At 37.6% G+C, this 11,161-nt stretch overlaps 2 protein-coding genes and 1 long non-coding RNA gene across 4 annotated transcripts in view; 2 read left to right on the top strand and 1 right to left on the bottom strand.

The window, feature by feature from the left end:
• The window catches only part of LOC110837201 (mariner Mos1 transposase), a 157,305-nt gene that overhangs the window by 32,899 nt on the left and 113,245 nt on the right, over window positions 1-11,161 (top strand). The window lies entirely within an intron of this gene.
• Window positions 40-1,738, top strand: LOC147874133 (uncharacterized). Its single transcript, XR_015534647.1, has 3 exons — window positions 40-201; window positions 359-489; window positions 1,021-1,738. It is a non-coding gene; the product is annotated as an uncharacterized LOC147874133 (long non-coding RNA).
• Window positions 5,494-9,666, bottom strand: LOC110839336 (uncharacterized). 2 transcript variants are annotated; one of them, XM_087346933.1, is made up of 6 exons: window positions 9,476-9,666; window positions 8,216-8,359; window positions 7,910-8,058; window positions 7,180-7,377; window positions 6,454-6,645; window positions 5,494-5,943 (listed from the first exon to the last, which is right to left on the bottom strand). In XM_087346933.1, exons 3-6 carry the CDS (start codon window positions 8,056-8,058, stop codon window positions 5,862-5,864), a joined length of 621 nt encoding a protein of 206 aa, XP_087203059.1. In that variant the 5' UTR covers window positions 8,216-8,359; window positions 9,476-9,666; the 3' UTR covers window positions 5,494-5,861. The 2 variants fall into 2 exon arrangements, with proteins under 2 accessions (XP_087203059.1, XP_087203060.1); XM_087346934.1 differs by lacking the exon at window positions 9,476-9,666 and adding an exon at window positions 8,625-8,977.

Below are 11,161 nucleotides of genomic sequence, written 5' to 3'. Positions count from 1 at the left end.
CTCATTATTTGTACATCTCAATTGTTCAAACACTTCGTTTTCATTTCATTGTTGCAGCGTGTTGATACATTATTTACATTGTTAGAAGTTTACTGACGTCATCAACAAAACTCCCCCAACACAGACGTGAAATAAACAGAACGGAGCGGAACAGAGAACAGTCAGCAACGAACAATTTGAAAGAGAACATAATTTTATAAGGTAAGTGGCAAGTGGCCTCCTGACTAAAACTTTGTTTGCATCTTTCATCTGCAAAATTATTACAGCTCAACTCGCAGCTAATGGTGTGGCTCACATATTAAGTGTAGAGAATTATTCTTCGTTATGATCCGTACAATCTCGTCTTTTAACCTTTCAGATGGAAAATAACTTCACAGTTGATACGAACAGCACCGAAATCGTCAAAACTCTAGAAGTTGTACTCGGATTCGCACTTTGCATTCTATTTGTCACATATTGCTTTATGCGAACTATTTATGAGCGATATCAGTAAGTACACTTGCATACAGCTTCGAACATTAATGATTTTAAGCAGACGTTTAGAATTCCGAGAATATTTTGATAAGAAACTGAGAAAAGTACGATTTTTCATATTTTGCGATAAGAAAATGTCTAAATTGAAAGTCATAAAATTCGCTACAAGAAATCTGAACAACCTCCCAGAGTATTAATATAACATCAAGGTGGCGTATCCATAATCTGGATTTTACTTGCAACACCGAAACGTCAGTCAACTTCTAAAGACTTTTCCATCGAATGTCAAACACGGCTGAAAAATATCTGTTCAAAAATCGGCTATATGACATTAATTTTAAGCTTGAAATGCAAATGTCTTTAATTTAGTACAAGGTTTTGTAGCTTCTAAACATTTCGGTTATATTACTTTAAAATTAACATTTTTAATGCGTCCTTAGTCGAATTGGTTGCCTGACATAAGCAAGAGTCGCAGGAGCCAAGGGGCACCCCATCATCCACTTACAATAATCTCCTTTATCTCTGTGATCTCAATCTGTGTTACAGGACTGATTTAGAAGAAGAAAAAGAAGATGATGATGATGTAGAACCTTTATTACTTCCTATAAATTGAGTAAATAGTTTGATTAAGAAATTGCTTATTTAACTTGAGGCTTAAGATGGGTCTGTGGTAGCTGAAATATGTTATAAAATTTGTGCACTTTAGAGTATCAAACACCATATCTATGCAAGAGTTTTATCTAGTAGAACTACAACGAGGATTTTACATCAACATTAAGCCAAACGTTTTCTGCATTAATGTGACAAAGCTTTGATTTTCCTCCTTCTTTAAATCAATGTTAAAGCGCAGTATATCAAATGGGATAATTGTTTGAAACACGTTTTACATAAGAATTTATAATTTTCTCTCCAACTTGATATGATTATTCTTATATAATGTATATGTTTAATGTAATTATATAAATTTGAGAGGAATTCAAATTCTTTTCTGTATGAAGATTTTATTGTTTAATATGAAATAATAATGTCATATAATGATCATAATTGCGTATAATACACAAATAGTTCAATGTACATACTCAGTTCTGTCTTATAAAGAACTTCCTCGTAACAGTTCACATAGAAAAGTAAACTCAACTGTTCTAAAGATGTGATATAATTCAGATGATATCTGAATGTGTGTGATATATGCATCTTCATGTGCACCGCATTTATTAACATGTTAAATGGAAATATTGCATTAAATAAAAATTTTAAACTTGAATTATGACTTTTTCTAAAAAATGTAATACTGAAGTATAGAAAATGTAACTGTAAATGTAATTAAACAATAAATCACAACTAATGGAAAAAACTGGAATGCAAGCAACTGCTTCTGAAAGGTCTGCCACAGTGCAGGAAAGCAAGGATATAAGAGGGCGAGGGCGATCTGATGATGAAGGTAATACCAAGATCCTAGCAGCACAGCGCTCAAGACAGAGTTTCCATTTAAGATGCGTCTTCATGTCAAGAGGCATGGCCATGAACTCATTAACCTGAAAAGAAACAGATTCTTCTTAAGACAAGAGTGAAATTATAGTATATATTTTAATAATAACTTTTAGTGTTTTGGAGGAACATTGGCAATTGCCTACAAATCCAGGTGGCATCACAGCCCTCCAGAAAGTAAAGTAAAGTTTGTCCCAATATACGCCATGTAGGCGTTTGGGGTGAGTGGAGGTATAGCTCCTCTCTTCCTTGACCTCGGCACTAGATGGGGGCTTTACCCCCGGGAAGGGACCCCGGTACCCATTGTAGAGGAGGCTGGGTGGGCCCCAGAGCCGGTCTGGACGCAGAGGCTAGTGGAAAAATCCTCTGCCCCCGTCGGGGATCGAACCCCGGTCGTCCAGCCCGTAGCTGGTCACTATACTGACTGAGCTATCCCGGCTCATGGATATATGAGTATGGTTGACATCTTCATGCCATGAGAACCTCAGATCTGAAATAGTCTCTGAACTCTCTGGTAAAAGGCAGTTGTGCAGTGCAGTGGATCAATTCATTGAAAAGCTCAGCAGTAGTTTACTGGGGGGGGGGGGGGGGGGGTTGCCTTTTAAAATCTTGAGTAAGAAAATAAACTAACCCCCCCCCCCCCGAATTGGGTTAAAACACTTGAAACACGGGGGAATGTAATATAATGTTATCTTACACATTTTCCTGTCACTTCTTTGCCGAATGACCCTTCAGTATAGACGTATTTACGTCAAAAAAACTTTGGTTTATTTTTCAAATCGCTGTTCAACAGATGAAGGGGCACATCAGCATCGCATTACTCACGTGTTACGAGCAGAGCACGAGAAGACATCGCAGTTGTACTGAAAGTAGGGGCGACCTCACTCCGAGACTGGATCGAAAGGCGTCCTTGAGGAATTGCTGGTTCAGAGGCAACAATTTCTGGTGTACGTCTTTTGAATGGTAACAAAAAAAAAAAATTGATAGGCAGTGTCGGACACTTCCGCAGTTATTTTCGTGAAAACGTCAATCGTGAATAGTATATTGAAATTAAACAAAATTTTTGTTTTGAATCGTTTAATTCATTTGCAGCTTACATTTATTGAATACAGGGTAGTGGTATGAGAAGTAGGATACATATGGCTTTGAAATTATTTGAATACCTCTTGCAAATGTCAAATCTATACAAGTTTTCCCTTGCGTGGTTGGTTTGTCCAAATCATTCACTAGTTCAAGTTTAAAGAATTTCTGAAGGTATGCACGTACTTGACCCAGGCTCGTCAGATGCCGCCTGAGTTGTCCGAGCGCGCTTACGTTGCCTATATTCGCGGCAGTACTGCGCGTTGGTTTTCGGTCCGGGCCCGGCGTTTTCGGTGTCATTCTCTTTGGAATTTTGTGCTCTACGCATTTGTGCCAGATTTTGTAATTCTGGTTGTACTTTGCCCTCATATATCGCGACATTTTAAGAAAATCGGAATATTTTCAAACGTTTTCAAATTCACAGCCTCGTATCTTTTTGAGTTTTTGAGATACACACTTGGAGGCCAGGAAGAGTTGTAACATATAAACTCCTCTTCAAAACAACACTTCGTTCACTCTGATCGGATAATTAGTGTCTGAGATATGATCCCGTTTATGGACACGTGTCGAATCCGGAAAGTCGAAAATCGTGGGTTTAATTTGCGCGTGCGCAGTTCGCGACGTCCGGCCGCCACGAATGTCGGAGCGGTACTGGCACAAACTTTCATCCTTGCTCTTTAAAACGAGACTAAAATGGCGGCGCTATGTCTATTTTTAGCCGAGTTATTGAAGTTTGAAATTACTTCGACAGAAACTGTCGCTCATTTGGGCGCGATTGCCTCCCCACACCCGGCATCGATTTTAAAGACGTTTTCACGTAAAAAAATCTAATACGGTACAAGAACCTTTTTGTTATGACAGTTTTAACCTGCAGCAACCTTTTGCGTCTCGGTTTTTAAAAAAATGTTTTTCCGGAAGCAGATCCTGTTTGCTTGTTCTCGGTCGATTGTAATCACGGCTTGCGACAACTCTTGAAAAAAAATATTGTTGGTAATGTGATGAACTCACGACTAAGTCACTTGTTTAAAGAACGAGATTTTGATGCTTAGGTAAGTAAAGCAAATTTTTCATTTAAGCTTAAATTTTTCTGGAATACCTTAATGTAAATGCATTGAACCTGATCGCCTTTTTAACGGCTGTGACATTTTAATTATCTGAAACTCACTTGTTCATTTGTGGGACTCGGGGGTTGATGATTTTTTCACGATTTTTTAAACTTGCTGATTTCCAACCGATCTTATATTGGCGTCTCGAGGCGAAACAAGCCACGAGGAAGACGTCAGATGGTTAATTACACTCTTAAATTTTTGTCCGTGTGTACGCCTCATCTGCGTTACAAAGAATGGCTAAGTTTTTAGTTTTATAGGTTATAAATCATTATCCAAATTAATTTCCTTACGAAGGATATGCTTTGTCGTATGTGCAGCAGGCGACAAATGTGAATTATCAACAGCCTGTCACGTGTAACGTATTCTTTTCAAGAAAACCAGTTACACCGCTCCCCGATCATACTCTGGTTTTCGGGGGACGGATTTTGACCCATCGTTATAACCGATGCCTACAAATTCTTTCCAATTCATCGATTCTCGCTCCGAACGGACTCCGAATATATTCGCGAGTGAAATCCGACCATATTTGTGATATTTACAATGTTTTCGTCAGTTAATGACAGCTTTGTCAATATCGACCCACTGGTCGATCACATCTCTGGGAGTTCCCGTTCCTCGAGGGTATCTCTGACTGCCCGTATATCACAAAGTACAGCAAATTGCACTGCTCCGATCTGACTCATTTTCGGGGAAACCGATCATTTGTGTTGGAGGAGGTAAGGAAATCGCGCGACAGGACAGGATAACATCGCAAGAATAAAACTCGAACCGAACGGGAATTTTTTTGTTCGATAAACATTCCTTTTGCTTCTTAACTCGGCTGGAGGGTAAAGGGCCCTGGGATTTCCGAGAACCCCCGCCTCCTTCCTCTCTCGCAAACACTGGGTCATTTGAGTGGGGAAGCCTCCCGCAGTGCAAGGTTTGCAAAAGAACGTGAATATTTTTCTCGGAAATTATTTCCTCCGGCAGCGTCAGGCAGTACAGCTCGCGGTATATCCGGGGAGCGGTGTACTGAGGCAGAAAGATTTTTGACGTAAATACGTCTACACGGAAGGGTCATTCGGCAAAAACAGCGTAACGAAAATGTGTTAAGATCCATACCAACAATGTGTAAATATGGACCGACAATGGTCAGCTTTTATATGAACTCCTGCGTGCATTGTTGTGTTACCTAAGAAACTAATTATTACGTCATCTCTTTACTCGGCATTGTTGTGTTACATTACTTCCGTCAACAATCCGCTTTCGTTATTGCGGAAAGAGCTCTGCTGTGAATCGTTTGTAGAAGTGAGACGTAGAGTAGATAATATTGCGATGTTAAAAACGTTTTACAATATCACAATTACTTATCTTATATAAGATTTATTAAGAAATCTGTTATACTGCTCTAAAAATTACAGAGATGTTTTCAATTATGGCCACAGGAGGTCGTAACACAATGCCCATAGATTTTAACATTGATTTAAAGAAGGAGGAAAATCAAAGCTTTGTCACATTAATGCAGAAAACGTTTGGCTTAATGTTGATGTAAAATCCTCGTTGTAGTTCTACTAGATAAAAATCTTGCATAGATATGGTGTTTGATACTCTAAAGTGCACAAATTTTATAACATATTTCAGCTACCACAGACCCATCTTAGCCTCAAGTTAAATAAGCAATTTCTTAATCAAACTATTTAGCAATGCCATTAGAATAATACAAATTCTTCTTCATTCTTTTTCTTCTGCGCGTCTGTTGGAATCTGCACTTATCGTACTCAGTGTCGAATTATGTGGTGATTCATGAGTAAACCTGTAACACAGATTGAGGTCACAGAGATAAAGGAGATTTTTGTAAGTGGATGATGGGGTGACCTCTTGGCTCCTGCGACTCTTCCTTATGTCAGGAAACCAATTGGACTAAGGACGCATTAAAAATGTTAAAACATTTAGACGCTACAAAACCTTGTATTAAAAGGAATTTGCATTTCAGACCTAAAATTAATGTCATATAGCCGATTTTTGAACAGATATTTTTCAGCCGTAATTGAGATTCGTTCTTTCAGTCTATGGAAGTTGACAGACGTTTCGGAATTCCGTGTTAAATCCAGATAATAGTTACGCCACGTGGTTACTACAATAATCCTTTGTGGACTGCTACAAATTCTACGTAGTGAATTTTATTAGTCTTTAAATTTAGACGCCTTCTTATCGTAACATATAAAAAATTGTAATTTTCTGTGTTACTTAGCCAAATATTCTAGGAATTCAAAACGTCTGCTTACCATTATAAATATTCGAATCAATATGCAACTGTACTTACTCTTTTCGCTGTATATATATTTTTAATAACACGTCATATAACACAATTACTGAAATCACAATGAGATTACTCAAGATGAGTGCGATAAATGGTAGGAATTCTTGTACACGTGTGGAATTGTTGGTGATTTCTGTGTTGGAATCTGCACTTATCGTACTCAGTGTCGAATTATGTGGTGATTCATGAGTAAACCTGTAACACAGATTGAGATCACAGAGATAAAGGAGATTATTGTGCATGGGTGATGAGGTGACCTCTTGGCTCCTGCGACTCTTCCTTATGTCAGGCAACCAATTGGACTAAGGACGCATTAAAAATGTTAATTTTAAAGTTATAAAACCGAAACGTTTAGAAGCTACAAAACCTTGTACTAAATTAAAGGCATTTGCATTTCAAGCTTAAAATTAATGTCATATAGCCGATTTTTGAACAGATATTTTTCAGCCGTCTTTGACATTCGATGGAAAAGTCTTTAGAAGTTGACTGACGTTTCGGAGTTGCGTGCTAAATCCAGATAATAGTTACACCACCTGGCTGTTACAATAATCCTTTGTGGGCTGCTCCAAATTTTACGTAGTGAATGTTATTAGTCTTTAAATTTAGACGTTTTCTTATCGTAAAATATAAAAAATTGTAATTTTCTGTGTTACTTAGCGAAATATTCTCGGAATTCAAAACGTCTGCTTACTATCATAAATATTTCAAAGAGTATGCAAGTGTACTTACTTATTTCGGGCTGAATGCAATATCAATAACTCTAGATGCATCAAAATTAGATACCACAAAATGAATACAATGACCTTTAGTATTAAGATTGGAACGGGTGGTAGTTGTTGTACACGTGTGGAATTGTTGGTGATTTCTGTGCTGGAAACTGCACTTATCGTACTCAGTGTCGAATTATGTGGTGATTCATGAGTAGACCTGTAACACAGATTGAGGTCACAGAGATAAAGGAGATTATTGTGCATGGGTGATGAGGTGACCTCTTGGCTCCTGCGACTCTTCCTTATGTCAGGCAACCAATTGGACTAAGGACGCATTAAAAATGTTAATTTTAAAGTTATAAAACCGAAACGTTTAGAAGCTACAAAACCTTGTACTAAATTATAGGCATTTGCATTTCAAGCTTAAAATTAATGTCATATAGCCGATTTTTGAACAGATATTTTTCAGCCGTCTTTGACATTCGATGTAAAAGTCTTTAGAAGTTGACTGACGTTTCGGTGTTGCATGCAAAATCCAGATTATGGATACGCCACCTGGGTGTTATATTAATACTTCGGGAGGTTGTTCAGATTTCTTGTAGCGAATTTTATGACTTTTAATTTAGACATTTTCTTATTGCAAAATATGAAAAATCGTACTTTTCTCAGTTCCTTATCAAAATATTCTCGGAATTCTAAACGTCTGCTTAAAATCATTAATGTTCTAAGCAGTATGCAAGTATACTTACTGATATCGCTCATAAATAGTTCGTATGAAGCAATATGTGACAAATAGAATGCAAAGTGCGCAAAGAGCCACCACTGCGAATCCGAGTACAACTTCTAGAGTTTTGACGATTTCGGTGCTGTTCGTATCAACTGTGAAGTTATTTTCCATCTGAAAGGTTAAAAGACGAGATTGTACGGATCATAACGAAGAATAATTCTCTACACTTAATATGTGAGCCATACCATTAGCTGCGAGTTGAGCTGTAATAATTTTGCAGATGAAAGATGCAAACAAAGTTTTAGTCAGGAGGCCACTTGCCACTTACCTTATAAAATTATGTTCTCTTTCAAATTGTTCGTTGCTGACTGTTCTCTGTTCCGCTCCGTTCTGTTTATTTCACGTCTGTGTTGGGGGAGTTTTGTTGATGACGTCAGTAAACTTCTAACAATGTAAATAATGTATCAACACGCTGCAACAATGAAATGAAAACGAAGTGTTTAAACAATTGAGATGTACAAATAATGAGTTAAATATATTTACAGCTTTGAAATGTTTTGGATCGGAAGCGAATTAAATTTTGTTTTGCATCTCAAGGCTATAATTACAGTTGACTTCCGATTATCTGGGTAGGTTGTATATATAATCCTGGTTAATCGTAACCTTGAAGAGCCTGCTTGAATGAAAGAGAAAGACGCTAATGTAATAAATATGTAAGTTTATTTACAGACACACACCACTTAAATTGTTCGCCACGGTGGTCTAGCGGTCAGAACACTAGCCTTGTAATCATGGGGTCCCGGGTTCAATTCCCGGTGGTGCTCAAATTTATAACTTGTGTTGGGCAAGGCCGTGGTTTAGGCATCACGGAGGTTTCCTCCGGGGGCTTCCCCGGTTTCTCCGTGGCATCCCAACAATTACTCCACTCACACACAGAAGAAGGCAATGGCAAACCACTTCTGATCATCTCTGCCAAGAATGTATATATGTATGAGCAGGTCCCTGACAATCTGAAGAGGTTGGAAGGATCCTGTTCATAATATATGGACCTGTCGTCAGACAGAACACTACAAATAATAAAAAAAACACTTAAATTATTGAAGATTTACTAATAACGGAAAATTCTTTTCTTTAAATTTAATTAGGTACATATCTGCAATTTTAAAACACTAGAGCAGGGCGCTCCTTTCGGAGCTCCTAGGGGGGGTTGGTCAAGTTTGTAAAACGCAACCAACCTTGGTTAGTCCCGAAGAGGTGTTAGTTTAGTGTCTCATTCAAGTGTTTTAACCACAGAGTAAGAAACTAAATTAACCACAACGAATGGGGTGTTTAAACACTTGACCAACCTCCCGAAGTGGTTTGGTTGTGTTTTAAAATCTTAAGTAAGACACTAAACTAACCCCCGTGTATAAACAAATATAAGGTGATATTGTTGATGACGTCATTTTTTGACGACAACGATGGCTAATCTTTTCGGAGCGCTTCCTGTAATCTGATATTTTACTTCTTTACGTCGCTGATCAGAGGCCAACAGTTCTTTTTATAATAGTTTTCATCATCGTAATATATCGAATGAGTATCACTTTACCTTGTTGGAGTTGGTACTCCAAATACTTGATAACTTCTTCTTTCACTTTCCTGATGTTTTAGGACAACTGTCAGTCAATTCTTAAGAATGCGACGTGCTGTTTCTGGAGCAGTGATAATGCGACTGACTTGATATTCTTTGATTTCTTTTGTTGTGAAGCGTTATTTGTTTACTCGGCATTGTTGTGTCAACTTCAACAATGCCAACAGATATTTGTTTGCAAGGCATTGTTGTGTTCCACAACAATGCCGAGTAAACAAATATCTGTTGGCATTGTTGATGACGTCATTTTTTGAAGACAACGACTAATCACAAATTTTTATAGTAAAAAGATTTTCCATCCGGTTGTAATAACCTATAGTAAGTTTCAGGTTATAGCGACAATTTATATATGTTAATACGATAAATAATTTGTCATTTCATTTAAACCTTACTCTTTAACGCCCATTCACAACAGATTTTATATAACACATTTTTAGTATTAGCTTAAACCTAACCTAACCTATAACGTCCACCTTCTTCGGTTCTTGCTCCAGCTAGCTCGGGTACTCAGGGTCGTTAACGGGGATCGAATGTGCAATGAAGAGATAGCAATTGACTGGAAATTTAAGTGTGCCTTTATTACATGGCTTCTTTAAAACACACTTATACAAGTTTCTGACAACCTTCCTTGAAGATACTCTCTGCTATTCCCGCTGGCTCACTAGTTTCATTCCTCCGAGAGAGCACACATGGGTCCCCCAAGGCTCTCACTTAATACAATCGACCCTTTCTTCGAAGGAATTAAAATAACCGAAACAACAGATATCAGAGTAAATTGTGGAATATTTCAAGGTGATTCGCTCTCACCATTATTATTTTGTATTAGTTTAATCAAACTTACAGCAGAGCTCAACCGAATGAATATAGGATATGAAGAATATGAGACTAAAACCTGATCTACATGGACGACTTAAAACTGATATGCAAATAAGAGACTGAACTTCAGAAACAACTACGTACAGTTAGGACATTCAGTAAGGATATTGGAATGAAATTTGGACTAGACAAATGTGCAAAGGTTGTGTATAAAAAAGGAAAATTTGCTGAATCAGAAAATCTGTTAATTGATATGGACACAGAAATACAACAGCTTGAACAAGGGAAAACATACAAATACTTAGGAATTGAGGAAGGAGACGGCATACAACATCTACAAATGAAAGATAAACTGAAGAAGGAATATAATGGAAGATTAAGGATGATACTGAAATCTGAACTGAATGCCAGAAACAAAATCACTGCCATAAATGCATTAGCAGTTCCAGTACTGAGGTACAGTTTTGGAATAATTAACTGGAGACTGGAAGAACTGAAGAAAATTGACAGGAAAACTAGGAAACTGTTGACAATTTATGGGATGCATCACCCGAAGGCAGACGCAGACAGAATTTACGTAAAGAGGAAGGAAGGGGAAAGAGGACTGGCACAACTTGAAGCAGCATACAAAAGTGAAATAGTTAATATTGCAGAGTGTTTGCACATAAAGCATCAGAAGGATCCATATGTTAATATCATAAAATTACACGACAGGTCTCAAGCAATAATGAACTCAATAACTAAGACAGCATCGAAAATCAAAGGAGAACTAAATTCTGAAGATGAAATCAGTGACACAAACGAAGGAAAACAAATTAAGACATTGAT

Source organism: Zootermopsis nevadensis, unplaced genomic scaffold (genome assembly GCF_977971745.1).
Source record: "Zootermopsis nevadensis isolate Lab colony 2312 unplaced genomic scaffold, Znev_1.0 Znev_ptg000011l, whole genome shotgun sequence".
In the NCBI taxonomy this organism is placed as follows: Eukaryota; Metazoa; Arthropoda; class Insecta; order Blattodea; family Termopsidae; genus Zootermopsis; species Zootermopsis nevadensis.
Note: the sequence above shows the minus strand (reverse complement) of the source record. Positions and strands in the feature narration are given on the sequence as shown.

Excerpts from the sequence above, each read along its gene's own strand:
- LOC110839336 (XM_087346933.1), bottom strand. The coding sequence starts at position 8,058 with ATGGAAAATAACTTCACAGTTGATACGAACAGCACCGAAATCGTCAAA. Across the intron at positions 7,378-7,909 it reads ACTATTTATGAGCGATATCA|GTCTACTCATGAATCACCAC; the intron begins GTAAGTATACTT and ends TCTGTGTTACAG. Across the intron at positions 5,944-6,453 it reads ATATATATACAGCGAAAAGA|GTTTACTCATGAATCACCAC; the intron begins GTAAGTACAGTT and ends TCTGTGTTACAG.